Genomic DNA, 27,092 nt, shown 5'->3' on the forward strand with positions numbered 1-27,092 from the left:
AGTTATAATTTATGACTGTTATTTATATTTTCTAAATTTAATGACATATTTTTTATCCATCAATTTTTTTATAAAATATTTGTTTATTAATGTATATTGTAGGAGTGTGAGACAGTTGCGTGCTCATCTTATATATTTTATGAAACATTATTTAGTATTATGCATTGTAAGAGAAACTAGTACACGAGAGTTGTGTATTCATATAATTATATACACGTACCAAGAGAAAAAAAAAGGATTACATGAATTTTGTTTTATTTTATAATTTTTGTAATGATTTATATTTTAATTATAATTCAACCGTACTCACCCATTTCTTTCTCTTAATAAATATTATTTACCAATTTATTGATCTTAATGGGGGTTGCATTCTTATATTAGTAAATACAGTGAGTCAAATTGCTCTATATCATGTATGTTTCAATTGTAGCACACTTTTATCTATCTAACTTTTAATTTTTCCCTTAGATATATTTTTGTAATAAGTTTGTCACATTTTAGCTATGTGTCATAGGGAGGAAAATTACATGATACAATCTTATCAAAATTTATGTTGTTAATTATGACATGCTTATACACACCTTCTTCTCGTTCTCATAAAATATTATATTATAATTTATTTATTTTAATAAAAAGTTCACAAAAACAATATGTTTATGTTAGGTATGTGCCGTAAAAGAACAGCTTATATCATTTATTTTTTTTTTATTTTATATCATTAAAATTCTTTATTATTTTTATAAAAAATTTATAATTAAAATAAATATTGCATATAAAAGTTACATATACTTATATTAGATATGTGCCGTGAAAAACACGGAAGTGGACCGTGTGTAGAAAATGACTATTCTAGTTATTTAATACTCACGAGTATCATTTATTTGTGCACATGTTATATTATCATCCTTTAAATATTTTTTATATATGCATATTTTTGTATAGTAGATAATGCATAAAAACTAATGTAAAAATAAAAATAATTGTATTTATAAAATAGTATTATTATTATGATAAAATTGAAAGGTGAGAAGGAGAAGTATAGATATGGCTAAGCATTGCACCACCACCACTGACACATAATGACACATAAGAAGAAGAATGAAGCTTATTTGGATAGGGCCCACCTAATCTCCTCACCATTTTGACTATACTTTCCCTTCTTTTACTTAACATTATCCTTCTCTACTTCAATCAACTCTTTGTTTTCTTTGCTTTCCATGTCATCACATCATATTTTCAATCAAATCTATTCTTGCATTTGTTTTTTTTAATTAATTTTTTAATATTTTTTTAATATATTATTATTATTATTATTATTATAAATGAATGAATGAATAACATAATATAATTATTAAGTGATGTGGCGGTGCGGCAGGACACCGCAGGTAAAAGCCCAGTTTTATCTGGTTCTTGATACACGTGTCAACAAAATGGGCCTGGGCCTACGACAGTCATCCTTTTTCATAAGACTGAAATGACCAAAATCACCCTTCCAATTCATTGACTTCATTTTCTCTCCTAAATTTTTTTTTAAAAAAAATCCTTTATTTCTCATGATAATTACAATTTTATTATTTTTCAAAAAAAAAAAGTTCGGACTTTGGAGGATGAAAACTTAAAAAAAAAAAAATAATTTTTTTTATTTTCAGACACATAATATTAAGGGGTATTTCAGACTTTTCATCAAACAACAAAGGTAGAAGAGAGCGAGAGAGAGAGAGAGAGAGAGAGAGAAATAGAAAATAAGAAAATATGCTAAAAAAGGAAAGATAGGATAATCCGGAGATTGTGATCAGATATTGTTCTAGAGAGAGAAAATTTTCTGAAGGTTTAGAGAGAGAAAAACTTAGAGAGAGAAAGTTTTAGAGAGAGAAAGAGAGAAGCCATGGCCTTTAAATGGAAGCACATGGTCACCGAGATAGAGTCCCCCTCTCCTTCTTCTCTACTTCTTCACGTGTGATCCTCTTCTCCGCCTCCTTTTCCTCTCTCTTTGAGGTTTTGATCTTTGGTTTTTTGGGTGTTGGTGATGGAGGAGAAGAAGGGAACAGTTGGTTCACCGAAAGCTTCGATCACGGATGAGCTTTTTGGGAAGAAGGATGCGGCGGAGATCCTTGGGGCTGTTTTGTCACCACCGGTTCCTGCTCCGGTTGCTTCGGTATGTTTACGATTGTTTTTTTTAGGTTTTGTTTTGTTTTTGGGGTGATGGGTTTGAGATTTAGATCGTATCTTAATCTTGTGATGTGTTCTGATTTTGTTTTTGGGGTTTGGAGATTGGAGATTTTGATTTGTTGGTGTTTTCTTTGTTTTTGGGGTTTTGAATTGGGTTTTGTGGGATGAGTGGTGATTGAAAGCTATGTTCTTGTGATGTTTGATTGTGGGGTTTGGGAATTGGTGTTGTTTGTTCATTGTTTTGATGTTTTTGATTGTAGGATGGGGGAAAAGTTGGAAAGGATTCACTGGGTTTTGAGATTGCATCATCAAAGAAGCAAGCAACTGAGGACCAGGCTTGGAAGGCACAGAGCTTGACTGCTGGTTTCTTTCTCTTCTTTTTCTTTGAATCTTTGAATATGTTTGTTTGCATATGGGTGTTGGTTGGTAAAGTTCACTACTTTTGTTGAAAGTTAGTTGCCTTTTTGCTTATATATCTTTTTTGCTGATCATCTTTTGATTGTGCCTTTTTTTACAATGATGTTACATGCTTGTTGCAAATAATCTGTAGAGAAAATTTGGGTCTTTAGTATCATGTTTTCTGTGCATTTTTCTCAAGAGATTGAATTTCTAGCTGGATTAAATTATGCCATAACTCTGTGTTTTACCATCTTGTAGAAATTAAAATTTTTAGGGGTTTTAAATTTTCAGTTACTGTTTTCTTGGAATAGTCAGCCACCAAAATCTGAAGGAGGTTCAATTCTCTTTTTAAAATTGTCATTCTGCAAAACTTGTTAAACTTTTTTATGTGTACGCACTACCTAATCTCTGAAACATCAGAGTCTTTTATATATATATATATATATATGAACAAAATTTTGGACCTTAATCATATGAATTCTTTCTTTCAGAGGCCAAACCCCAAGGAGGGAGCTCAAGCAAAAGCCAGAATGTTCCTTACCAAGATAAGTACTGCATTGAGGCAACAATGGACACTTCTAGCCTGGGTTCGTCTCTGTATTATGGTGGCCCTGATGTCTGTGCTGGCTTTTCATCTCAATACCCTGTAAGTTGTATATTATTTTCACATATTATGAGATTTGAGTAGAAGTTGGGAATTTAATTTTGTTAAAATTTGAACTGTTTTTACATGTTTTGTTCTATTTTTGACATAATCAGCCCAAAAAGGAGGATGATGATGACCAGGAAAATGCGAACATGGCTTCGAGGGGCAATTGGTGGCAAGGTATTATAAGCACATATGGGAAGAAAGCTTTATTAGAGTATTGTATAAATAAATGAAAAAACTCGATTAAGATTGATGTTGTTTTCTTTTTCAGGATCACTTTACTATTGATGGTTCTCGGGGAGTTAGCTCTCTGCTTATATGGCAAGGTGATATTAGATTCACTGTCTGAGATTTTTTACAATTATTTGATAGTCCATTGGCCATTCATTTCCTGTTCTAGTTATACATGTTATTTAAATTATCAATGAGATTAGTTCTTATAGTGAAAATTTATTGCTCTCTGGATTCAGGAAATGTGTTTTTGAACTAGTTTAAGTTTTAATTTTGAAATGGCGACCTTAGTGTGAATTAGTTAATTCGAGATCTTCAAAATTTTCGCTACTTATAAGTATTGCACTTACAACTTCTTACAAGCTTATGGATTAGCATTCATCGAATTCCATGTGATATAATTACTTGAAGTATTCATTATGATGAAAATCATTTCCTGGTTCAATGGTTTTAATGTCTTTCTGACCAAGCACTATGCCTGACTAAAGTAACTTTTCCAACTCAGATTTTACCAGGGCACATCAGAATTCCTCTCTCTGTTATGCTTTGCCATTTATTCATATTTCCGCTCGCTCCATCTAATTAGCATGATTTTATTTGCTTTGCAGATACTTTTGGAGAGCAGTAGAAATAGATGGCTGCCGTAAAATAAATAATTGGACAATTAGCAAGGTCCTATCTCAACAAAAACAAAGGTTCTTGTTTTTCTTCCCCCTTTTTGAGGAAGTCATCACAAGAGCTCTGTAGTTCCTACCGTATACTATATATGAACCGTATATATATATATATATATATAGATAGAGAGAGAGAGAGAAACAGCGCATGTTGTGCAACAGTGTGAATTTAAAGCAGCAGTTTTCTTTGTTTTTAGGCAGTCATATATATTGATGTTAGTCTATAGACCATCTGTGTTACCCGGACTTTTGACAATGTCATGATCATCAAGCAAACATATATACATATATGCATATGTATAAACTTCAACCTTACTCTTGTTTATGTTCTGAGATGTGTTATGTTTTTGAACAAGCATCATGACCAAACAGGCATATCATGCTTTATTTATAGCCTTAATACAACATACAACCACTTTGGCATATCAGAGCCAATTTTCTAGTCTTCAGTTACTTGCATCTTCTTGCCTTCTTCTCAAGGCAATGTATAACCTGCAATTACATCAAAAGTCAGGACTCGATCGGCTATCGAAAATCTTGAAGATAGCTTGGTAGAGTACTCACCACCACACTTGTAACCCACAGGGCGTTTGGCAAGGTTGCAACGTTTAGGAATGGTCATGGCTATGGCCGGCTTAACTCCGGCACTCTTTGCAGTGTTCGAGAGCATAACAGCGCAGAGGCAACGCGGATTCTTGCCGAGTTTCTGGACTTCTGCGCAGCAACTGGCCGACACTTTGGCTCTAGTATTTTGCGATGCCGATGCGCACGGAGCCAGCTTTATTGCCATCCTCTCAACTGGGATGCTTCCACATTCTCCAGCCCCTTCAGCACCTTCAAATCCTGCTGCAATTACTCCAATCATAATAAGCAAACAGACTAACCAAACATACTTTACTGAAACCATCTCCAATTCCTTCTTCTATTCCTACTCCCTATCCTTCATGTTTCTCTCTTCATGCATATATTTATATATATATAGATAGCTTTTAATTAATGCGCATAGCATTATATCAACCTCATCATCATTGTTGCTGTTGTTGTTGTGTGTGAAATCAAGAAATTACTTGGAAGAGAAATGATTTCTACTTTAATAGTTCAATCTAGTGCCTACTTCCACGCCTGGTTCACATTGACTTAAAAAACATTCATTTCAAGATAGCACTTGCCACTTTAGGTTCACACTGGAGGGAAGGATAATTGAAAACCCACGGCGTAGTTAAAAGTAAAACCAAAATTTGGTTGAAGCCAATGGTGCAGTCCAGGGGTCATAGTAAAATCCATTCTAGTTCTGGATTAATCCAATTACGTTACATGCAAAGTGGGATTTAAATACCAACCTCAGACTCCTGTACTCTACTGTTGGTGTAAGTATATAAATAGAACTGTTGATATAATCCGGTGATTTACCATACTTCACTATTGTTGCTGTAATCCGGTAATTTACAGTGCTTTACTATTGGTGCAATCCGGTGATTTACTGTTGGATTATATCTAAGTTGGCTACATTAAGGTTTTCCTCTCCCACAAAATAAGAAAATATATCTTTTTCTGACTCTTGTGATATTGCTATTGCTATTGCTATTGGTAAAGAATCAAGACATAGCCTGGTAATTTTTTATCTTACTTGTGTTGAGAGGTCCAAAGCTCAAAATCTCTCAAACATAATATAAAAAAAAAATAAAAAAATAATTATTACCAGTTTGTAAAAAATAAAAATATTGCTGCTGATAGATTTTTATTTTTCTCTGTAAATTTTTTTAATGTTCACCTCAAAAAATTTTTTTTTTTGGTTGTTGAATGTGATCAACTGGTTATTTCTCACCAAATTTCATTAAATCAACATTTTAAAAATAAAGGCTAACAAAAGATAAATTTTTTTAAAAAAATAACAATAACAAATAAACACAAAAAACACACACAATAACTCAAAATTAAAATAGATACAGTGAACTGAATACTGTTCAGCAAGTGGAATATAACATAACATCAATAATTAATATCTTATTAAAAATAAAGCTCACCAAAATACAATAACAAAACATAGAGATACAACATAACATAACAAAAACACACACACGTATGTGAAAAATACAAAATTAAAGAAGATAGTAAAAACTAATAAGTGTTCAGCGAGTAAAAGCATAGAAGACGATGAACGTGTATATAAACATTGACGCCGGCACCAGAGTCACTAACGGCACAATCGCGCCGACGGCTACTGATGAGCCGCAGCCAAGCCGACCAAGCTTGACTTGAACCACGTTCACCAGCGCCAGCGTCAAGAACCCACAGCCGAACACCGAGCCGACGGCGCAAGCCATGATCCCGGCTCGCAGCACAGTTCGATTCACGCGCACAGCTAGTGGGCTCAGATCGCTCCGGCGAGACCGCGTCAGCCGAACGGCTTGCTTCAAGCACTGCGCCACCAGGCTGGAGAAGAGGAAGGAGGAGAAGGCGTACACGTGGAATGAGACCAGAGCCTCTGCCACGTGGCTTCCGGCGACGCACTCCGGCGTGGCGAGGGTGGCGCTGGCGTCGGTCGGGTTCCACGCTAACCCTAAGAAAACGGCGAAGGTGAACAGTGAATTAACGTTGACGATGCCGTCTAACGCCGTGATGTGAATGCTTGTCCCTCCTCCGCCGTCGGATCTGGTCGACATCTCGCTTGGTCGACGATCTGAGCCGTCCATTTCACCGTCGATCGTGTCGGTGATTCGAAGAGAAGAACAGAAGGGAAAGTGAATACGAGATTTTGAGATTAAGGTTTGCTTAGATTGGAAGAGAATGTGGTTTATTTGCAAATAACCCCCTTGACTTTATTAAAAGCAGATCTGGACTAAAAAGTAATTGAAGATATACAATAAAATCTGTTTTTCAAATTATGTGTTCAATAAATAAATAACAGTTGAATTTTATAATATTACATAATACAATAACTTTATACATCATCTAAAGATTAATAAGAAGTAACATAAGATAATTCATAATATTACAGGATAACTTAATTCACTGGCAGAACATGAAAGAATTAATACAAAAGAGAAACATTGAACTTCAATGTATTAGTACTGTGTTTTTGCACTCATGTCAAGCTTTTTATTGATGAATGTGGCTGCAAATGGAGTAGTTTGCATATGAAGTGCTTGAGAAACAATTAGAGCAGTTGGATGAACTGGAGATAATTTATCTGAATGTTTAGCAAAATCATCGGCCGAGAGCAGATCATCGATGCGCGAAAGAATGTTGAATGCCAAGCTCTCCAGAACTCTCGAGTAACTTTCAAGTATCGACTTTCCCACATCCTGCATAAGTTCACAAAGATTCATGAGATTACAGATTGAGTCAAGTGTTTGCATTCTTAGTATGATATCGAAGCTATTGTATTGTAATGCCGGCATTGATGATATCGAATTCTAACCTTGTTGAATTGAATTTTGCTCACATCCAGTGTGGTTTGAGTGAGGCCGGGGAATCTTTGTTTCAAGCAAAGCAAGAGAGTCTCAGCTCTTCCAGCAAGCAACTCTCTCTTATCCGCATCTATGATCATCTCCTTGACGATACCCCAAGATGGTCTTGTGTTGTTTGTAGGCTTAGAAACGGTTGTACGTCGTCGCCAAATGTGGATTGATGCCTCGACACGATTGGCAATATCTAGTGCTTGGTGTTCAGAGGCGAAATCTAGGCAATCGAGGAGGCATTCAGGCGAAAATTTATCTGAAGTTATGTATCTGTATATTACATCACCTAAGCTTGCTCTTCCATTCTGTAAAAAGAGCCAAATTAATGAAACTCACAATCAGATTGAGCATTTTTTGAACAAATTTGCAGGATGATGGCATTGCAATCCAGTAACAAAATAGTGACTCAAGTTACAAAAATTAAAGATGCAATAAGTGAAGAGTAAGTCATTTTTTATCCTAAGCTCAAGCAGTTTTTCTAGCAAATTAACAGGATGAGAGCACAGTGAATCCAAGAACAAAGTAGCAACTCAACAAATTAGCATGAAGATGGATGAAGAACAACAAACCTTAGGAAGTGAATCAAGGTAAGATTGTGGAATTTCCATCTCAGATAAAGCATTACTGTTAATGGCCATTGCAGCCTTGAGGATTTGGTTTGTTGAATCACGTTTGAGCTCCAATTGCTTTCTTGTGTTCTCATTAAGACCTCCAGGAGGAACCCGGGGCACCGGTAACCACCATTTCTCCTCTCGGAGGTGAATCGGTCTTCGAGGAGAGAGTGAAGCATCATGGTTTGCAGACAATACTCCTCGATCAACATACGAAAATTCCACTCCACAGAAACTATCTAATGTTTCCTGTGAAAATTATGTGTCTTGTTCATATGAATTCATTTCCTCGAAGAAGATAGTAACTATCAAAACAAAAAAAAAACACCATGAAATAGAGAGAATATCTCACTAGAAGCATCTTGTCAAGTTTTCTCAGAGCTGGAAGATCAACATGTAGATCAGACCTTTGTCTTGAAGTCATAACCTGAAAATAAAGAGAAATTAAAGAAAAAATAATACAACCAAGTTGTAATTCTTCTTATGTAACATAAATCCATCAAGTAATAAAATTCTCAATTGACAACAGCCAGATCAAACTCTAAAGACATTGATAAAATTACAGTAGTAGAAACATTCATGCAAACTTGTTCCTTTCCCTAATTACATCAGAGAAAAAATAAAGTGAAAATTAGAACCACATTAATTCAAATTTGTTCATCATCTTACCTCAACTTTTTTCCCATCAGGAAATGTTTGCCAAGATGGCACTAGTTCAACAATATGATCAGTAACACATAGAAGTAATTCAATCTCTCTTCTCCACATTGATTTCTTTTCAGAAGATAAAGGCTCTAACCTCCATATCTGCCCAAATACTGTAGCTAAAGAAACAAAAAAGAAGATGAACATTCAATAATCCTAGAAAGACAGACCAACCAACCAAACAAACAAAACACACACACACACACTCATATATTTTCACCACAAAGATTAGTAATAGCATTGGAAATGGCCAGTGCAGGGCAAACTCCTTTCCCACAGCCTGACATGTCTTCTCCAAGCAACAACTTTGAAAACCTCTCCTTCATCATCATCTCCAGCTCTGCAAAACAAAATATTCAACAACAACAAAGAAGAAGAAATTGAAAAGAGATAGATTGAAAGTTCATAGTACCTGAAACATTGAGCTTGAGTTTATCATCCTTGGTTTTCTTCTCCACAGAAGAAAGAAGCTTCCTCATTGGCCAACCCATTGGCTTCAGCTGCACCAGAGATTCCAGGGAGCCATGGCTGCAGCTCAGTGGCTGATCATCTTCCACTGAATCACTATAGTACTCAGCTTCAGAAACAACATTATCATCAACAGACAACTCATCATCTCCCATCCTGGCCTACAAAAAAAGCCACCTTTTTTCCTCAAGATAGTTCTAGCAACCAAGAAGCACAAAGCAGTGGGTAAATGGAGGACAAAGAGGAGACACTATCCAAACACAAAAAGGGAAGCACATGAGCTCTTTGAAGCTGGAGTGAGTTCTAAATGTACATTGCTGTATTATTGGCTTAGTTTTGTAACTCAAGTCACCATCAAATTTTGCTGGCAGTTTGTTAATCTTTCACAAATCATTCTCAATAAAACATGCTTCAGTTTGAAGTAATTTGAAGAATTAAACTAGTCTTCAATTTCAAAAGGAAGCATAATGAGAGGAAGCCAATCAAATACTTCAAAGTTTGTGTGTTTTTGAGTGAGCTCTTTATGCTTTTAGGTTCAACATTTTTTAACTTTTCTTTTTGGGCAAAGTCATATGTGAACGTTGGAAGCCTGTAAATTTGAAATGCTTGGTTGACATTCCTACCTTCAAGCATAAAGACATGTGAAAGTCTCAAGTCTCAACACAAATAAACATAACAAAGAATGAATGACAATAAAAAAAAGAGGTACTTAGTAAGATGATTTTATAGTGGAAAACATATACTTCGGTGTTCAGCAAGAACAACATCGGCTACTTTTATCCTTTATTAGGTAACATTATTTGAGATTCTAGCCACAAATTACAAAAGATATACATGGCCGATGAATTTTTACGGAGTTTTACATAGTCGAGCAAAACAGAAAATATTATTATTCGTGAGATAAACAACAAGCAAAGTTTCCTTAGGGTTTGATGTTCTGTTCCTTGATGATCGTCACCGGACATGAAGCATTTGACAGTACATAATTTGTGACGCTGCCCAACAAAATCCTGTGCATAGGCAAAGACACCAAAGATCATATTAAGTTATATATCCAGCCGAAAAACTTGACAGAGCAATTTTAACTTAAATAAGCATGTGGATCAATTAATAGAGTAAATAGTACCATCAACCAAAGAAATTTTGTCCAAAAAAGCAATTGATGGAAGCACTACCAAGGAAAATGGTCTGAAACAAGTAGTTATTGATGCTAAGTAGACTGATCAGCAATTGTAAATGTCTTGCAAATAATATAGCATTTGAAGAGCTTGAAATTTGAGTATTAATAGATGGTATTAGGGGGAAAATGGCAGTGCGCTATCCAAGAGACTTATATCACATAATCAGAAACAATTTTGGGATAATCTACTACCATATTGAAACATCTTTTATGCGCATAACTGCTCATGGAACCTAAATTAAATAAATCCTATCCATATTTGGCCTCATTTTCTCTCGCTATTTATCTCCCCTCATCTAATGTGATGCAAAACTATAGGATGTTTTTTTTTTGGGACATGAAATGTGCTTATATGGCATGAACTAATTGTACATACAGTTGGTCTCAGTTTCCCTCTCTAATTCTCCTCTCATCTCATATGCTGATTCTGATTGTGCCTATATTTGGCTAAGCTTCGACTATGTCTCCTATGATCACATAACTATAGGAATTCTTTATTTAACAAGAATGGCGCTTATATGGCATGAACTAATTCTGCATATCAACAACCACCTCCCACCCCAAAAAATCTCTCTCTCTCCTTATATTTGGCCTCGCTTTGACTCTGTCTCCTATGATCGTATATGCTAGGAAACTATAGGAATTCTTTACTCAACAAGAATAGTGCTTATATGGCATGAATGATAGGAATTCTTTATTTAACAAGAATAGCACTTATATGGCATGAACTAATTCTGCATATCAACCACCACCTCCCACCCCAAAAAATCTCTCTCTCTCTCTCCTTATATTTGGCCTCGCTTTGACTCTGTCTCCTATGATCGTATATGCTAGGAAACTACAGGAATTCTTTACTCAACAAGAATAGTGCTTATATGGCATGAACTAACAACCCCCACCCAAAAAAATCTGTGTGTGCCTATATTCGCCCTCCTTTCGAGTATGTCTCCTATTGTCTGATATGCTAGGAAGCCTTCATTTAACAAAGAAAGAGTTTATATTCGCCCTCACTTTATCTCTCTAATAATCTTCTCTAGTCTCATGGACCGAGTAACTATGCAAGTCTAACCATAATTGAGCTTATTTGGCATGAGCTAATTGTTCTATAGTTATAATCAATATCCACATGTTAATCGAACAAAGATGAAAGGCATCCTCTCCTACATGACCATCAACCCTCAAGCAAAAAAGCTAAAAGATTAAGATTGTTTAACATCACACTAGTTAACCATAGAACAGCCTAAACAAGGTCTTGGACATGATAAAATAAAAACAGTAATCTAATAAAAAGATTTAAATAATCAACTAAATCACAACACCCTAAAAAAAAAAAACACAAGTTGAATCCTTTTCTAAGTACTAGAATTCTTTCAAATGATCTACATGTAAATTTAATATAAATCTTTGCAATCAAATTCATACTTCATGAATCTTAGAATATATGATAGTGATGTATCAATGATCAAAAGGAGCAATGTCCATCCATACCTTTGGATCTGACCAAGTCCCCGGCTTCCCATCACAATCGAGGTTAGCTTCAGATCCTCCACGGCTTCGCAGAGCTTCTCCCTCGCATCGCCCCAGTAGATCTTCGTCAGGATCGACGCCTGAACTTCCACCAATCAAACAAAAATCCCCAAAACCCAAATCGATCTGAGAAACCAAAAACAACAACAAAAAGGCGACGAATCCTCACCTCCTTCTGCCTACAAGCGGTATCGAGAAGATCAAGAACCTCAGCATCGGCTGCCAAATCATAGTGCTTTATGATCTCCGGCTGCCGGAACTCAATTAACGGAATCAAAGCTGATCACAGCGAGCAACAGCTAGATCAGAGATGATAAACAACAAACAATCATAAGAAAACAAACAATTTTCGTAAGCATACGAGAGCCGGATTGTGCCCAGAGAGCATGCTTTGCCTCGTCGAGCTCCCCTTGCTTGACATGGATGAGGATGAGAGTGTCACCCTTGTTAACTAGGTTATCGATCGCCCATGACAGCGTCCTCTTGCTGCTCTTCGAGAAGTCCACCGCCACCCCGAACCTTCGATCTCCGGCCATCTCTCTCTCTCTGTCTCTCTCGATCGAAGAAGAAGAAGAAGAAGAAGAAGAAGAAGACGAAGCCGTGAAAAAATCGAAGCAAAATTAAGAAGGGTTAATAACTCTCAAGCTAATCTACTTGACACGTGGATGGCCGAGATTAAATCAATGAACGAATCTCAAAGTCTTATTATCTAATATAACTAATTTTTTAAATGAAAAATATAACTATTTTTTGACGTTTACTTAAATAGCAAAAATAACTTTATAATTATATATTTTATATCAATAATTGATGAATTATTTTTCAATAATACAAGCACCAAATGCATACCTTTATTTTCCACTTTAACAAATTAAAATTTGCATGATGGACCCATAAGCTCTGACCAAAACCTGGTTTGGTTGCACCTTGTCAACCACCATACAATGTTTGTAAACGCATTAGGTACGTACCTCACTATACCAAAGAAAATTATAATAATTATATAAAACTTCATCAAATCCCACCCTCTCCATCCATGAAACATGGAATAATAAAATCCATCTCCACTTAACTTTCAAGATTAAGACATGCTTGCATGTTCATGTTGATGTTGTTCAACAAACCAAATTAAAATTTTTAATTAAGTGTCTAGTCATGACATGGCAAACTCTGTTGCACTACCTATTGTTAGGTTCTATATAATATATTTATATATATATAAAATAAGGTTTGAAAATATTGGGTTGTGTGATGAAAGAGGAGGGACCCATGGAGAAGAAAACTAGGAAGTTGGTCACAGCTGCAACTATCTGTTTTAATAATGGCTTGTAAGTTCTAATCCACTGAAACTGTTCAGAGATGAAGATGGGGAGATTCTAGTTTAAGTGTATGGAAACACATGAGAAGCAACAAGATATTGGAAGAAGACAAAGAGGTGAGAGTTATGTGAATAATAATAATATATATATATATATATATGTATATGTTTTTATGTATGTGATGATGGGGAGGCATATGGTCAAAGCTACATAGAATAGAGATTGAAAGATGCTTCTCAATAGTACTGTTTAATGGATATAATAATGAGAGGAGATGTTTTCATTTAGATTAGGGTATTGTTCTTGATTTGATTATTATGATAATTATTAAGATTAATTATAAAAAAATATTTAAATGGTTAATGGATGGAAAGAAGACAGAAAAATGTTGTTGTATTTAAGCTTAATTTAATGAGAGAACTCTGTTATTTATAGTCATAGACTTATTTTTTTCAAATATGTATTTTTATTATATTCACATCTTGTAGATGTATTTGAAAAAAATTGAAATACTTTTTATATGAAAATTGTTATTATTATGCTAATAATTTTGTGAAATATGATTTGTATACATTAAAATCAGATTTTTATTATTGATAACAACTTAATTGAAATTAATTATTTGTTATTATAAAAATAGATTATTAAATATCAAATTTATTAAAACAGGGAATACAAAAAATTGATTAATAATACAATAAATTAATATATATATGCTCCACAATGTTATTCGATTTATGTATGTTATCATCATTTTCTGTATTAAACAATATTAAACAACACTTAAATAATAATTATATGTGGTAAATCTATATAGTCTCTATACAACTAATAGCTATTAAAAAATGATCTAACGAATAATCTAACGGCTGTAATTAGGTATTCTTACAAAAATAATAACTCTATATTTTGTAACTCTACCCGTACAAAGTTTATGTTTGCCCATCTGTATATATATATATATATATATATAACTTGAATTTCTAAAGAACAACCTATTTGAAAAGAAAGGTGATAAGAAGTGGTACCATATACATTGATACAAGGATAAGAGGGTGCATGTACAAGAGATGCTTCATTTGGTCTTATTCCTTCCTCGTTTCCACACAACGGAAGTTGTTTAATTATAACTCAATTAATTAAATAATTAATTAAGTTCAAATTATAGTTAATTAATTATTTAATTTGTTGTCCAAATGGCAAATGCATGCACACAGTCCAACGAGTCCAATAGCGGGCCAACACCTTTCTTTGCCGGCATCAACGCTCACACTTTAACACTTTGAATAATTGCTTTTGAATTTCTTATTTCAATAATTTTAATCAGTTAATAATAATGGAAAAAAAATTAAAAAAAAAAAGAGAGGAGACAAAGATAGGCATATGAATAAACCAAAATATCTTCTTTACTAGGGACCCCAAAATCAATAAAAGAGGAAAGGAAGGTGAAAAAAAGCATTTTGAATGTTTGATCCGATTCCAAGGCAAGAAGAAAACATAATTAATTAAAATAAAATAAATAAATAAAAAAAGGGACCCATAGAAAGAAATGACTTTGAAAGTTGTGACTTTGAAGGGATTGCATTTGCATATAAATAATACAAACTTAATGCACACTCAAAGCTACCTTTTCTTTATCATCAAATCATTATTCCTAAAACCACAATTTTATATTATAAATTTCTAAATTTCCGAGGGGTTTGCAATAAATTTTCGCTAATTTCAATAATATACGTATATTATATTGGTTTTCTGGAAAAATCAGAACCGTTGGATTAAAGGACAAAAAAAAGAAGCAATTCAAACAGGCACTGCAGTAGAAGCACGAAACGTCATCTGGATGATAATGACCGTTGATCCATTTCTCTTTCTATCATGGCGGGAAATTCGAAAATCTAAATTGCTTCCCAAGAAATCACCACTTGGGGCTTCGAGTTTAAATTTAAATAAAAAATATATTCAGTAAATTTTTAATTTCTTTTTTAAAAAAATAAGTAAAAAGATAACGTTGCAGGCCGAGCACCACTCAAAGCGCTGCCGTGCATGCTAGGCCTACGTACCGTCTCCAACCTCACAGCCGAATCACTATCCATTTTTTTTTATTTAAATATATATATATATAAATAATGATTTTTAATATACCAATATATCTCTAAATATAAATTTCTATTACTTTCTTTATAAATACTAAAACATGTATTTAAATAAAACGTTAGTTTTATTAAAAAAAATAAATAATAAAAAAATTTGAAAAATATTAAATAATAATAATAAAATACATGTTTAAGCTAGATGTTTTCCCGCCATTTTCTCTAACCTCTCCCCACTTACCAGCCCGTGCTGTCCTTTTCGGCAGGTAAGCACGCCCACACCACGTCCCCCTCTACACCTCCTCCATTTTTCAAAATTTATTTATTTATTAAATTTTCCATAACTTTTTGGCGGGAATATATGATTAACTGGATTTTATAATCCGCTGACGTCCGCTAACGAACGGCGCGCCGCGCAGCGCAGGCGAGTAAACGCACAGCCAACGAAACAAACGGAGATGCAGCGTTAGAGTTAACGGAAACGGATTTGAAATCCGCGCAGTAGCACACCCGGACCTAGACAGCGACAGCTAGCGTTTATCCCGTGAGAATCTCCACGAAAGCCACGTCACCACCTCCAGATTCAGATTCCAAGACTACCATCACCATCCACTCACCGCCTTGCCCCAAACCCGGTAAACGCACCGCCGTAGACGATTTTCTGGAATCCAAGGAAACAGTAGAAGGGTAAATGCGGTAATCCATTAATTAATTAATTAATTAATTAATTTTTATTCAAAAAAAAAAAATTAAATGAGAATTTATAATTTGGAAAAGAAGGACAAAAGTATAGATTGGAAAGTTAAAATTTAAAAATAATAATTAATTAATTGGTAATTAAAATGGTTGGATTTTAATTTTGAAAAATTTTGGGTATTAAATAGGGGGTGTAAACTGGGAAAGGATAACTAGAGCGGTGTGGCTGGATACTGGATAGGCATTCGTTCTTTCTTTGTATAGGCCTTTCGCTCTCTTTCTCTTTTTTTTTTATTTTTATCTCTCTCTGGTGTTCTTCTCCTTCGCATCCTTTTCGGTGGCTTTAGGGCGGGGCCGAAACCCTAGCGTGGTCGCCATTATTGTTCCTTGGGTGACCAGCAAGATCAACAGCTTGGCTTTCGCTTTTGCTTGCTACTTGTTCTGAGTTTGATCTTCTTTTTTGTTGGTAGTTGCTTGTTTTGGTGTGGGAAATGGCGGAGAGGGTGGAAAATGGTGTGGTTTGGTTGCCGATGGAGTTTTTTGATGATGAGTTTGAGGAGTTTCGGATGGGGGAGAAAGGGAAGCCGGAGGTGGCGGCGGTGGGGGTTGGGATGGATCTCAACTCGCCGACGGAGTCGTTGACGGAAACGGAGAGCGATGAGGAGGAGTTCCTCGCTGGGCTTACCCGCCAGATGGCTCACTCTTTTCTTGATGTCGGAGAGGATACTGTTGCGTTCCCAGGAGCGGAACCGAAGGTTTGTGAATGCTTCTTCTTGATGGTTTGATTCTATATATTCTTCTGATGTTTTAGGGTTTGTGCATTCCTTTAGGTTCTGGCCGGGTCGCCGCAGTCGACGCTCTGCGCTGTTGAGGGATGGTCGGGGATAAGCAAACGGAAGCCGGACATGGCGACGGCGTTCTGGGTGCCGCCAGTCACACCCACGCCGGCTCCCAGTCCATTCGAGCGGTCTCAGATTAGGTCTCGAGATCTCCTCTATGCTGCCGCGGAGCAGGTGATGCTTATGAAACTTCAAGAGAAAGAGAAGCAGAGCCGGCTCCCAGTGCGTGGTCTTCTCGCAACTCCAAAGAAACCACCACCTCCGGCCATGCCCAACGTTTCCAAGATCCGTCCTACTGGCTGTTTCGATAGTCCTGTTTCCATTCCCACTCTGCAGCAACTCGAGGTACACAAGCCCAGCCCTTCAACATCTTCCGTTTCTCCTCGAGCTCTTTCTTTAACCTTTGTTTCACCTCGTGTAGTTCGAGCGGCTAAAACAAGAGCAGCTGATAAAACAGCAAATCTCGGCGGCATGGGGAAAGTCCAACAGAGGTCGTAGCGTCGGCGTAAGTGGTGGCCATGGCCGCGTTGTGGGTTTCCCACCATCCACATGGTCTTCTCTTCAGCAACAACACCAACAAACCCCAGCCGGACCGGGGATGAGAGCTATCTTCCTCAACGGTTCCAACAACCGTCGTGAATCCACCGGCACCGGAGTCTTTTTACCTCGCCGTGCCGGCAACACCAACGAAGCTCGCCGCAAACCAGGTAAACAAGCTCATTAATTTCTATCTTAAATACTTGTTCCACGATCCACATACTAACTTTTCCTATTTGTTTTGCAGCAGCTTGTTCAACTGTGCTACTCCCGGCGAGAGTGGTGCAAGCTCTGAATCTAAATCTCGATGAATTGAACGCCAACTCTCGTTTCCCCGGTGGCTACGTTGTAGATCAGGGCAAGTTCCATCTCACATTTGATTTCTAGTTCAATTTCCTTTCAAAATCCTTGTGATGTTTATTTAAACTTGTTGTTCTTGGATTCATTCATAGATGTCTCGCTTTCTCGCGGCGGAGCTAATGCTATGCCAGTGAAGAGAAACCAACTCCACCATCAACCGTACCACCACCGCCACCCGCCGGCCACCACTCCCTCCGCCGTCCACGATGTTCGTCTCCCATCCGAGTGGACTTACTGAGTTTGTTATCTCGTCATCCTGCTGACTTAGTGATTCTTAGGCTTACTGACTAATTTTGGGTTTTTTCGTAGTGATTAAGATAGGTTTAAGTGGCAATTTGTTCTTGATGCTTGGTTGAAGATGAATTAACGGTTCAATGAAGTTGGGAATAGTGATTAATAATAAGGTTTGTTTTGAAAAAAATAATTAGCTGAAAAAAAAAGAAAAGGAAATCCTTCATTTCAAATTCAAATAAGCAAATGGTTGGTGGTTGTGGTTGTGGTGGTGGTAGTGTAGTAGTGGTACTAGTGCTGTTGATCATGGTTTGAAGTTTGAAATGAAAGAAATATATTAATGTATCATGATTTGTTGGATGTGTTGTTGTATACCTTGGAATTTTATGAGAAGAAAATTATATGGTTTTCTTTATTTTTAAATTTTAGTGTTTGTGTTTGTGTGGGGTTGAGGTTGGTGTTTGTGCCTGCTGGGCGTGATTTGCTCCATTTGGTGGTTCTTTACAATATTTTTTTTTCCCTTTTTCTTTATTTTATAATTGTTGGACTAAATCAAAATTTTGGCAAGGGAAGTGTGAATAGTAAATTAAACTGGAGATGTATGAGGCTGTTTGGTGTTGAAGCAAAAGACATGGGGACCAGAAAACATGATAAATCATTGGTTCATGGAATGGAATGCTTGTGTGTGAAGGGAAAGTGTGCTTTTTATTTGGTAGTGGTTGGTGAACTGTTGTTTCAATTGCAATTATAATTGTAAATTTATTATTGGCCCTGGAAATTAGCGTCTGTGGAAATTTGTGTTCCTCCGATGATTAAACTGGTATTTGTTGTGGTGGTTGGCCGTTTTGTTTTGAATATTATGGATGAACAAACTCAGAGTTTAGTCATGTTGAGAAGAAAAGAATTTATTCCTTTTCTTATATATTACTTTCGGTGTTTCAAGTATATGAATCTGTATTTTAAATAATTTTATTATTCTTTTACTTTATAAAGTTTTGTATTCACCATTACTGTGTTTGGTGGACTCTTTATATGGGTCTCTATGTTTTGGTAGTTTGTGTATTTTTATTTCCGTTTCATTTCTGTTGATCCGGGTATAAAAAAAAATTTAGGTTATTTGAACCCACAACAAAATAATAATTGAAAAAAATAATACAAACATGGCCGGCAGTACACTGTTGAAATCTAGGTGTCATTATGGAGGTTGAGATAAGTATGATATTTTACGCAACTTAAGCATCTTAAAAGATGTCACTAATCAAATATGGTTTAACTTGTTGGTACCATCTTAGCGTGCATTCTATTTATGCAAAGGTTTGAAAAGCAGTGGTGATGAGTCAGTATCAGAGTTGCGTGACTGAACCCAACACTTGACCACGTAGGGTTTTCATTTATGTTTTTTAGTTGTTAATTTTTGGTACAATTTAGTAAAGATAATTGCATTTCTGTTCTTAAGTGTTAATTTTTTGGGTTTCCATTTTGTGTGTAAAGGTACTTTTCTTCTTTGGCTTTTATTTATTTATTTATTTATTTTTTTTAAAAAAATAGAAATAGTTATTGTATGCGAAAATACTAAAAAAACCAAACTTAATTTATTATATTCTCAAACTGCCAAAATTAATTGTCTACGTTGAGCGGTCGTTTTAAGATGTGATTTCTACCTTAAATATATTGAAATTCTTGCGAAAGCCACTTTAATTTTAAATTCTGAAAATTCAATTCAGTTTGTATTTGCATTTCTAATTAATGTAAATAACAGCAAACACAAATAGCTCACTTTAATCATATCCTTTGTACCTCTGCTGAACCACTACTTCAAAACAATGATTCAAAACTTAATGAACAAATGAGCAGAGCCTACAAAAACACCAGAAAAGAGTAAAGAGTATTGGCACTTTTTCACCACCATTCATAGGCCATATTAATCCAATACTTCATCTTGATATCCTTCTCCATTCAAATGGCTTCTCTATTACCATTATTTATTCCCAATTTACTTCACATAAGTTTTTTAATAAGCCTCATCCTCCTCCTCATCATCATCATACTAATGGGAATCTTGGTTCAAAATATGCTGATGATATAATGACTGTGATTTTAGAGACCAAAAACAAGTGTGAAGATCATTTAGACAAGTGATGGTGAAATTGGTGGGTGGGGGATCAAGGTATCCAATTGCTTGTTTGCTTCTTTTTCTTCTATTTCTTTTCTTAAATTATTAAAAATAAATATAAACAGTTTCATATTACAAATTAAAAAAATTGATGGGGAAGAGTAATTTGGTTCATAGTTTGTTTTGAATTCTAAATTAAACATGGTTTGTTTCTGGCTTAATTTCTTGTGACAGCTCTATAGATTTCTACACATTTAGAGGCAGAACTTTATATATATATATATATATATATATATATATATTCAACTTTAACAAACAACACTGATAGAATGACAGTTAATAGTTTTGGATTTCTACAGACACACGCACATCATATAAATAGTGCGATATATATATATATATATATATATATATATATATATATAGGTATGCCCTCCAAAGATGTCCCTAGATTTCTCTAGAGATGGCGCACAGTGCCGTTGAATTTAATTACCGTTATTTTATGTATAGTAATTAACAACAACAATGCTGTAAATTTTTTTTTTATAATAATAGTTGTTAGTTTAAATTAACTATTTTTAAAGAAAAGTAATTTTAAAGACGTAATCAGCAGATATTTACTATATATATATATATAAAGTTTTAAAAATTTTAATGTCTAACATTGTGTAGAGATGCATCAATGTATGACATATCTTAATGACTGAGCTCCAACTCCCAACATCGACCAAAAAGAGATGTACCAAACTTCAGTTTGTGTAACTTGGAAGCCTGGTTTCAAGTCATAATCCAACTTAACAAACAAGCAATTGACTTCTTCCGGGATAATTTGGAACAAATAGCCAAAATCAAGGGAAAAAAACTCCTCCTACTCCTACTCCAATCTTCACAATTGGTCCATTACATAAGCACTTTTCTTCATGCATTATTCCTTGTTTGATACAACAAGATTATTATTATTATTATTATTATTATTATTATTATTGTTTGAAGTTGTTGGACAAACAAGCACCAAACTCTGTTTTATAAGTCAGCTTTGGAAGCTTAGCAAAAGTTGAGGAAAAAGAACTTCTGAGATATTGCTTTAACCATCCTTATGGGTCATCAGAGAAAGCTTATTATTAATTAAAAGTTCTTTTGAGATGGAGGAGTTTGAGCTTGAGTTTATGAGAAAAACTCAGGAAAGAGGCATTGTTGTTAAATGGGCTCCAACAAAAAGAGTTTCTAATTCTTAGACATGACTGTGTTAATTGGTGGATTTTTGGAGCCATTAATTGTGGGTTGAGTTAAACACTAGAAGAGCTTATCTGAAGGTGTTCCTATGCTTTGTTCTGCTAATAATTTAGGAGACCAAATGGTTGGTGCAAGGTTTATTAGAGTCATGTTTGGAAAGTGAGAATTCTGCTTAAAAAAATGGTTTTCAGAGAGAAGAGATTGAAACATCAATAAGAAAAATTGATTCTAAAAACATGATAATGAACGAGAATAAGTTAAAAAAACAACACATAAATTTATTTAAAATTCCCGAAATTAGAAAAACAACAAGTACAGAAAAAAAAAAACTTGATTTTACACAAATCACAATGCGAACCTTCAGATTGAGTCAAATAGAATTCAAATAACAAACTTCGACAAATTGTTTTGCAAGTTTGAAATTGATTATTGAAATGTTTGCAAATGATCAACGAAACACAACAACCAATGTCATTAAAGATTTCATGAACCGCGCGGCAGCTCTGCAGACTTGATGTAAGAAACCAGGCTCTCAAAATTAGCACGAGAAGTCCCATTTTCGTCGATGCTCTTTCTCGCCAAATCCGCCATTCTTGCAGCAGAGCTTCTCAATTCAAGAGCACTCTCTCCTTCCATAACCTCCCTCACCATTCTCTCCACAATATTCCTATCACACACATCCTTCATGTCCAACCCAATTCTCCAAACATCACTAACAAACCTACTGTTGATCATCTGATCAGAAAAATATGGCCAACAAATCATGGGCACGCCAGCAACCATCCCCTCCAATGTTGAGTTCCATCCGCAATGAGTCAAGAAACATCCAACAGCTCGATGTGCTAATACCTCCTCTTGGGGCACCCACTCTACCATGCAACCTCGTTTCTTGGTCTCCTCTTCCATCTCTTTTGTCACTTCCATTTCTTGTTTTCCCTTCTATCAAAACCAAAACATATTTATAGTACGTCAGAAATGTATGTTTGGTGAGTCTATATCTAAAGATACATATATATATATATATATATATATATGTTTCAATTTTATTAGTATGTCTTACCACCATATCTTCACGCACTGCCCAGAGAAAAACGGTGGCCACTGTTAACCAAACCGTGCCAAAACTCGATATATTGCTCCGGTGACATCACGGCGACAGTGCCAAAGCTAACATAGATAACAGATTTATCAGGTTGATTATCAAGCCATGTCATACATGTACGGTCCTCTTGCCGCAAGCTACTTGAACAAGAATTTTTCACCCAGCTGTTCTTGTTCTTGTTCTTGTTCTTCTTCATTGGTTATGTTAAAAGAATTTGGTGAGTAGATGAAGAGGACCGATAGTAAAAATAGGAGGCCAGTAAGAGCTCATAATGGGAAGTAGTGTGGGATCAAGAGCATCAAATGAGTTGAAGATAATAACCTTGCCACTAACCAGATTGGAGTTAAAACCATTCATAAGCTTGATGTGATTGTCTTCAGTGGACTTAACCATTCTCATGAAGCTTGGTAGATCTCTCCTTCTCATTATCCCTTCCATTCCCTCCACTCCTTTTACTATCTCATCCATATCACACTCCTCTGAATAACATTTATCAAAAGATCACAAACAAAATTTGTAAATTTATTACCTTTTGTTAGGGTGGATAAATGATATATATATATGAGGACTGGTAATTTAGGGACGTCCTTAGATTTCAATAGCTGTCAGATGGCTATCTAACAGCTTTGATCATTATAAACAGTACAAAAAAACGTGTTCTACAGTGTTACACAGTGCAATAAACAGTATAAATATACAGTGCTTATATAAACAAATAACTATTAGATAATAATCTAACGATTTTAAATCTAACATCCATAAAAAATAGTAATATAAAGACTTACCTATATATATATTACAAAAACAATAAGCACCATCAAATAAAGGATTATTGAAAAATAAGCACCACAATATTTAAAATCGGCTATTAACTCTTAGATTTATTAACTCGTCCATCCCATGAAAGGATTAAAATCTTACCACATGTATACTTAAAAGATTTTTAAGAATCAAACTAAAATAAATTCCATTGCCATGCCAAATAATTTTAGAGCGAAAAAATTCCACTGAAAACCTAATGAACAATACTACCATAGATATTTACACAGTACAACAACACCATTACTTCATTGACCGTTCAAGCAATACTAGTTAATTAATAACTCATAAATTTTTATTAGAAATAAAAATTAATTATTATTATTAATTAATTAATTAGTTATTATTCTAAATTTATTAAACTTCACCAATTGAATCTGACTTATAATCAAATAAATAAATTGTTGAACTAATTAATTAAATTGAATTAATTAACTAATACATAGATTCGAGGAATGGGATAGATTACCAGGAAAGGGAATGATTCCATTGTTGATGAGGCTTGGGATTGTGGCATAAGTCCAGGCACAACAAGGACTGCTTGTCCGGAAAACCAACGTCGGAATCCCGACCTCGCCGGCGACCTCAATGGCGAAATCAAGGACGCCGTCGGCGATCACGCAGGTCACCGGCGGCCACTCGCCGATGAACTCCTCAGTCAATAGCTTCTTGTATGTCTCTGTTGAACCTCTTCTCATCGACTCTTGAAGGTTAAAAAACATACTTGGAAAATCAAAATCACGTTCGTTGCCGCCGTCGTCGGTGAGGAGGTCGGGGACTGCACGAAACCTTAATCTCCGGCCGTCGATGCGGCCGGATCCGGAGAGACGGCGGTGGATGGATTCGGTGTTGACGAAGGTGGTGAAGACGCCGGAGAAGGAGATAAGCTTGGCGAGTGATAGCATCGGAGTCACGTGACCTTGCGCTGGAAAGGGAATGATGAGCACGTGAGCAGCAGCTGAAGAAGAAGAAGAAGAAGTGTTCTTATCCATTTGAGAAAGTGTGAGTTTGGTCTCTTGTTTCAGCTTCGGAGTTTATTTGGGAATGCTTTTGCTTTTGCTTTTTGCTTTTTGGAGATGGTGGATTAATATTTATTAAAAACGGAAACAATATAAATATTAGAATGCTTTATAAATAGAATTTATATATATTTATTTATATATTTAATAGAGTTATTAAGACACGAGATCACTTAAAATATTCGAGTGGATGATTTTATGTCTCGTTCAATCCATTGATTAAGATTCTAGTTCATACTTTTATTTATATTTATTAAAATAAATATATAAATAAATAAATAAAAAGTATAGCAAAAATAAAAAAACAGAAAATATTTTTACCTTAAATTCCTTTGTGAGAGATGAGAATTTGATGTTTTTTTTATTTATAGTTGAGACATGATAATAAAAAATGTGTATAATCAAGTGATTTATCTACATTGTTAATAATAATAATATTATGTTAGTATCAAACTGCCAAAATTAAAAGTACTTTTGAGATGGAGGAGTTTGAGTTTGAGCTTGAGTTTCTAATGGGCTCCAACAAAAACTCAGGAAAGAGGCAATGTTGTCAAATGGGCTCCAACAAAAAGAGTTTCTAATTCTTAGACATGACTGTGTTAATTGGTGGATTTTGGAGCCATTAATTGTGGGTTGAGTTAAACACTAGAAGAGTTTATCTGAAGGTGTTTGTTTATATGGAATTTTTAATTCCTAATTCCATTAAAAATTTATTATTAAAATAAAAAAATAATAATAATAAACTATAAAAAAAATATGGAAAAAGAGAGGGTTTGAAATGATAAGCAAATTCAGAAGATAAGAATAAAAATTTGAATTCAAATTTTTGAAAGAAAAATCTCCGGAGTTGAGGATTTCGGGGGATGTTGAGGATTTGGGGAAAGCAAAGAAAAAGGAGGAGAGGGAGAAGAAGGAAAAAAAGAGAGGAGGGAGACAAGGGAGGCGGAAAAAGAAAGAGAGAAGAAAAGATAGAGGAAAGAAGAAGGAAGTAGAGGACGTAGGAGAACTTTTGGCGAGATAAAAGGACGACTGGAAGGTATCATGTCTTTTGGTTTTCTCTCAAAAATTTAATATGATTTTTTTGCATGTAAAAGAGAACCGGATGCCTGTACCCATATTAGTATGAATTTTTATTTTTATTTTTATAATTATTATAATTTTTCTTTTTTTCTTTTTTCATGCGTTTAAAGAAAAAGTGGATGCACGTACATGCATTTGCCTGATTCCCTTTCTCCTTCTAAAAAAATATATATAAAATTTCTTTTTCATGCATGTATGCACATGCATTGTCTTGAATCTCTCCCTCTAAATAAAATATATATATATATATGTAGCCTGGATTCCTTTCTTCTTCTAAAAAAAATATATATAAAATTTCTTTTCATGCATGTATGCACATGCATTGTCCTGAATCTCTCCTCTAAATAAAATATATATATATGTAGCCTGGATTCCTTTCTTCTTCTAAAAAATATATATAAAATTTCTTTTCATGCATGTATGCACATGCATTGCCCTGAATCTCTCCTCTAAATAAAATATATACATGTAATTGTTTTCCATGCATTTAAAGAGAGTCATGCACGTGCACGCATCAGATGTTTTCTCTCTTCTTTCTTTCGTGCTCCCTCTCTCTTTCCGTCAAACCCTCGACCATGGATCCCTCTCCCGATCTCTTCGTTAGCAGCGCCAGTGACTCCTCATCATCGGGCATATCCTCGGCGGACCACGGCTGGCAAAAAATTTTTTGCGAAGCACTAACGTCACCCGGATCCTCTCCTGCCACTCTAACCCAGCTCAAACTTAAGACCGACTAACTTCTCTCTCAGGGGCCAGCTTCTCTCAAAGCAATGTGGTGAGGTTCATGTCCGATGATGTGAAGATCTTGTTGGTGAACTAGAACAAATAGATCATCCCTTACTTCCACAATAGCCTCTCCACTGTCTCATTTCACTTCCTTGCCGGATTCGACATTTTGAAGCCTTTATCATCATCCCACAGGATGAAAGCGATCGCTGCTGATCGGAACCGACCCATTATGCGCTGGTATTCTCAAAAAAAAAAGGAGGCTCCTTTGATCAAGGTTTGAATTGGTCGCTCCGAAGATCTTGAAGCAAATAGTAGATGATCCTTCTGGGACCCCTGAAGCTTCCGTCTTAGAGTCAATGTCCGAGTTTCTCCCATAGATGATCACCGAATCGATTGTCTCTGAGAGTTCTGTCGCACGGCAGGGTGGTAATATGCACAATCTAGACCCCCAACTTCGATCCAGTATGCTCAGAGAAGTTCTCTAGTGAATGCAGCGACAGTTGGAGTACTTGATGCGCAATAAGATGACATTCTTCGATTTGGGCTCTGATTTTCTTACTGTAGCTCTTCCATCCACCTTTGATTCCACTGACTACTTCTTTGAGTTTGCTGCAGTTCTACTGGACGGAATAAAGGAAGGGCAGGAAGTGTATGATGGTGAGAGTGTGGATAATGAAAGAAGGTGATGCTGACTTTAAGCTTAGGATTGAAGGGCCTTGGATTCCCAATTGTTGGTGTAAGACTTGGTGGTAACTAGTACCACTTGTTTGTTTGTTACAATTTATAAAATTTCTCTCGAATTACACAAAGAGTTTTTCTTTGTCCATGGAGGAGGAGTTTATTGGTGAGGG

The 27,092-nt window shown here is 35.4% G+C and overlaps 7 protein-coding genes across 11 annotated transcripts; 2 read left to right on the forward strand and 5 right to left on the reverse strand.

Annotated features, from left to right (window-relative positions):
- The first annotated feature begins 1,875 nt into the window (after nucleotides 1–1,875).
- On the forward strand, nucleotides 1,876–4,368 carry LOC120268338. 2 transcript variants are annotated; one of them, XM_039275775.1, is made up of 6 exons: nucleotides 1,882–2,155; nucleotides 2,430–2,532; nucleotides 3,060–3,214; nucleotides 3,328–3,394; nucleotides 3,489–3,543; nucleotides 4,057–4,368. In XM_039275775.1, the coding sequence occupies exons 1-5, from the start codon at nucleotides 2,027–2,029 to the stop codon at nucleotides 3,503–3,505; spliced, it is 471 nt and encodes a 156-aa protein (XP_039131709.1). In that variant the 5' UTR covers nucleotides 1,882–2,026; the 3' UTR covers nucleotides 3,506–3,543; nucleotides 4,057–4,368. The 2 variants fall into 2 exon arrangements, 1 of the variants encoding a protein (XP_039131709.1); XR_005538909.1 differs by having other exon boundaries at nucleotides 1,876–2,155; nucleotides 3,328–3,543.
- A 115-nt stretch (nucleotides 4,369–4,483) lies between these two features.
- LOC120268339 lies at nucleotides 4,484–5,062 on the reverse strand. The gene is made up of 2 exons (XM_039275776.1): nucleotides 4,687–5,062; nucleotides 4,484–4,614 (listed from the first exon to the last, which is right to left on the reverse strand). The coding sequence occupies exons 1-2, from the start codon at nucleotides 5,027–5,029 to the stop codon at nucleotides 4,598–4,600; spliced, it is 360 nt and encodes a 119-aa protein (XP_039131710.1). The 5' UTR covers nucleotides 5,030–5,062; the 3' UTR covers nucleotides 4,484–4,597.
- Nucleotides 5,063–6,101: 1,039 nt separating this feature from the next.
- LOC120269183 lies at nucleotides 6,102–6,909 on the reverse strand. The gene has a single exon (XM_039276514.1). The coding sequence runs from the start codon at nucleotides 6,813–6,815 to the stop codon at nucleotides 6,252–6,254; it is 564 nt and encodes a 187-aa protein (XP_039132448.1). The 5' UTR covers nucleotides 6,816–6,909; the 3' UTR covers nucleotides 6,102–6,251.
- Nucleotides 6,910–7,038: 129 nt separating this feature from the next.
- On the reverse strand, nucleotides 7,039–9,672 carry LOC120269164 (rop guanine nucleotide exchange factor 7-like). Of its 3 annotated transcripts, none has more exons than XM_039276484.1 (7): nucleotides 9,312–9,672; nucleotides 9,120–9,239; nucleotides 8,864–9,018; nucleotides 8,547–8,621; nucleotides 8,153–8,443; nucleotides 7,544–7,888; nucleotides 7,039–7,427 (listed from the first exon to the last, which is right to left on the reverse strand). In XM_039276484.1, the coding sequence occupies exons 1-7, from the start codon at nucleotides 9,520–9,522 to the stop codon at nucleotides 7,188–7,190; spliced, it is 1,437 nt and encodes a 478-aa protein (XP_039132418.1). In that variant the 5' UTR covers nucleotides 9,523–9,672; the 3' UTR covers nucleotides 7,039–7,187. The 3 variants fall into 3 exon arrangements, with proteins under 3 accessions (XP_039132418.1, XP_039132420.1, XP_039132421.1); XM_039276486.1 differs by having other exon boundaries at nucleotides 9,104–9,239; nucleotides 9,312–9,448; XM_039276487.1 differs by lacking the exon at nucleotides 9,312–9,672 and having other exon boundaries at nucleotides 9,106–9,242.
- Nucleotides 9,673–10,076: 404 nt separating this feature from the next.
- Nucleotides 10,077–12,666, reverse strand: LOC120269165 (universal stress protein PHOS32-like). The gene is made up of 4 exons (XM_039276488.1): nucleotides 12,436–12,666; nucleotides 12,244–12,353; nucleotides 12,036–12,154; nucleotides 10,077–10,377 (listed from the first exon to the last, which is right to left on the reverse strand). Exons 1-4 carry the CDS (start codon nucleotides 12,608–12,610, stop codon nucleotides 10,290–10,292), a joined length of 492 nt encoding a protein of 163 aa, XP_039132422.1. The 5' UTR covers nucleotides 12,611–12,666; the 3' UTR covers nucleotides 10,077–10,289.
- Nucleotides 12,667–16,408: 3,742 nt separating this feature from the next.
- Nucleotides 16,409–18,574, forward strand: LOC120269348. Of its 2 annotated transcripts, none has more exons than XM_039276684.1 (5): nucleotides 16,409–16,934; nucleotides 17,010–17,363; nucleotides 17,440–17,725; nucleotides 17,803–17,913; nucleotides 18,008–18,574. In XM_039276684.1, exons 1-5 carry the CDS (start codon nucleotides 16,671–16,673, stop codon nucleotides 18,151–18,153), a joined length of 1,161 nt encoding a protein of 386 aa, XP_039132618.1. In that variant the 5' UTR covers nucleotides 16,409–16,670; the 3' UTR covers nucleotides 18,154–18,574. The 2 variants fall into 2 exon arrangements, with proteins under 2 accessions (XP_039132618.1, XP_039132619.1); XM_039276685.1 differs by having other exon boundaries at nucleotides 17,806–17,913.
- A 3,269-nt stretch (nucleotides 18,575–21,843) lies between these two features.
- On the reverse strand, nucleotides 21,844–24,472 carry LOC120269053 (myricetin 3-O-rhamnoside 1,2-glucosyltransferase UGT709G2-like). The gene is given in 5 exon segments (XM_039276339.1): nucleotides 21,844–22,431; nucleotides 22,553–22,582; nucleotides 22,584–22,758; nucleotides 22,806–23,073; nucleotides 23,883–24,472. Coding segments are annotated over 5 exon segments (1,452 nt in total). The 5' UTR covers nucleotides 24,406–24,472; the 3' UTR covers nucleotides 21,844–21,975.
- Between the last annotated feature and the right edge of the window lie 2,620 nt (nucleotides 24,473–27,092).

The sequence above is a fragment of the Dioscorea cayenensis genome, chromosome 9 (genome assembly GCF_009730915.1).
Source record: "Dioscorea cayenensis subsp. rotundata cultivar TDr96_F1 chromosome 9, TDr96_F1_v2_PseudoChromosome.rev07_lg8_w22 25.fasta, whole genome shotgun sequence".
NCBI lineage: Eukaryota > Viridiplantae > Streptophyta > Magnoliopsida > Dioscoreales > Dioscoreaceae > Dioscorea > Dioscorea cayenensis.

Excerpts from the sequence above, each read along its gene's own strand:
- LOC120268338 (XM_039275775.1), top strand. The coding sequence starts at position 2,027 with ATGGAGGAGAAGAAGGGAACAGTTGGTTCACCGAAAGCTTCGATCACG. Across the intron at positions 2,533-3,059 it reads GGCACAGAGCTTGACTGCTG|AGGCCAAACCCCAAGGAGGG; the intron begins GTTTCTTTCTCT and ends TCTTTCTTTCAG. Across the intron at positions 3,215-3,327 it reads GCTTTTCATCTCAATACCCT|CCCAAAAAGGAGGATGATGA; the intron begins GTAAGTTGTATA and ends TGACATAATCAG.
- LOC120268339 (XM_039275776.1), bottom strand. The coding sequence starts at position 5,029 with ATGGTTTCAGTAAAGTATGTTTGGTTAGTCTGTTTGCTTATTATGATT.
- LOC120269183 (XM_039276514.1), bottom strand. The coding sequence starts at position 6,815 with ATGGACGGCTCAGATCGTCGACCAAGCGAGATGTCGACCAGATCCGAC.
- LOC120269164 (XM_039276484.1), bottom strand. The coding sequence starts at position 9,522 with ATGGGAGATGATGAGTTGTCTGTTGATGATAATGTTGTTTCTGAAGCT. Across the intron at positions 7,889-8,152 it reads ACCTTGATTCACTTCCTAAG|AATGGAAGAGCAAGCTTAGG; the intron begins GTTTGTTGTTCT and ends CTCTTTTTACAG. Across the intron at positions 7,428-7,543 it reads GCAAAATTCAATTCAACAAG|GATGTGGGAAAGTCGATACT; the intron begins GTTAGAATTCGA and ends GAACTTATGCAG.
- LOC120269165 (XM_039276488.1), bottom strand. The coding sequence starts at position 12,610 with ATGGCCGGAGATCGAAGGTTCGGGGTGGCGGTGGACTTCTCGAAGAGC. Across the intron at positions 12,354-12,435 it reads CTGGGCACAATCCGGCTCTC|CTTTGATTCCGTTAATTGAG; the intron begins GTATGCTTACGA and ends CGCTGTGATCAG. Across the intron at positions 12,155-12,243 it reads CCGCTTGTAGGCAGAAGGAG|GCGTCGATCCTGACGAAGAT; the intron begins GTGAGGATTCGT and ends GTGGAAGTTCAG.
- LOC120269348 (XM_039276684.1), top strand. The coding sequence starts at position 16,671 with ATGGCGGAGAGGGTGGAAAATGGTGTGGTTTGGTTGCCGATGGAGTTT. Across the intron at positions 16,935-17,009 it reads TCCCAGGAGCGGAACCGAAG|GTTCTGGCCGGGTCGCCGCA; the intron begins GTTTGTGAATGC and ends GCATTCCTTTAG. Across the intron at positions 17,914-18,007 it reads TGGCTACGTTGTAGATCAGG|ATGTCTCGCTTTCTCGCGGC; the intron begins GCAAGTTCCATC and ends ATTCATTCATAG.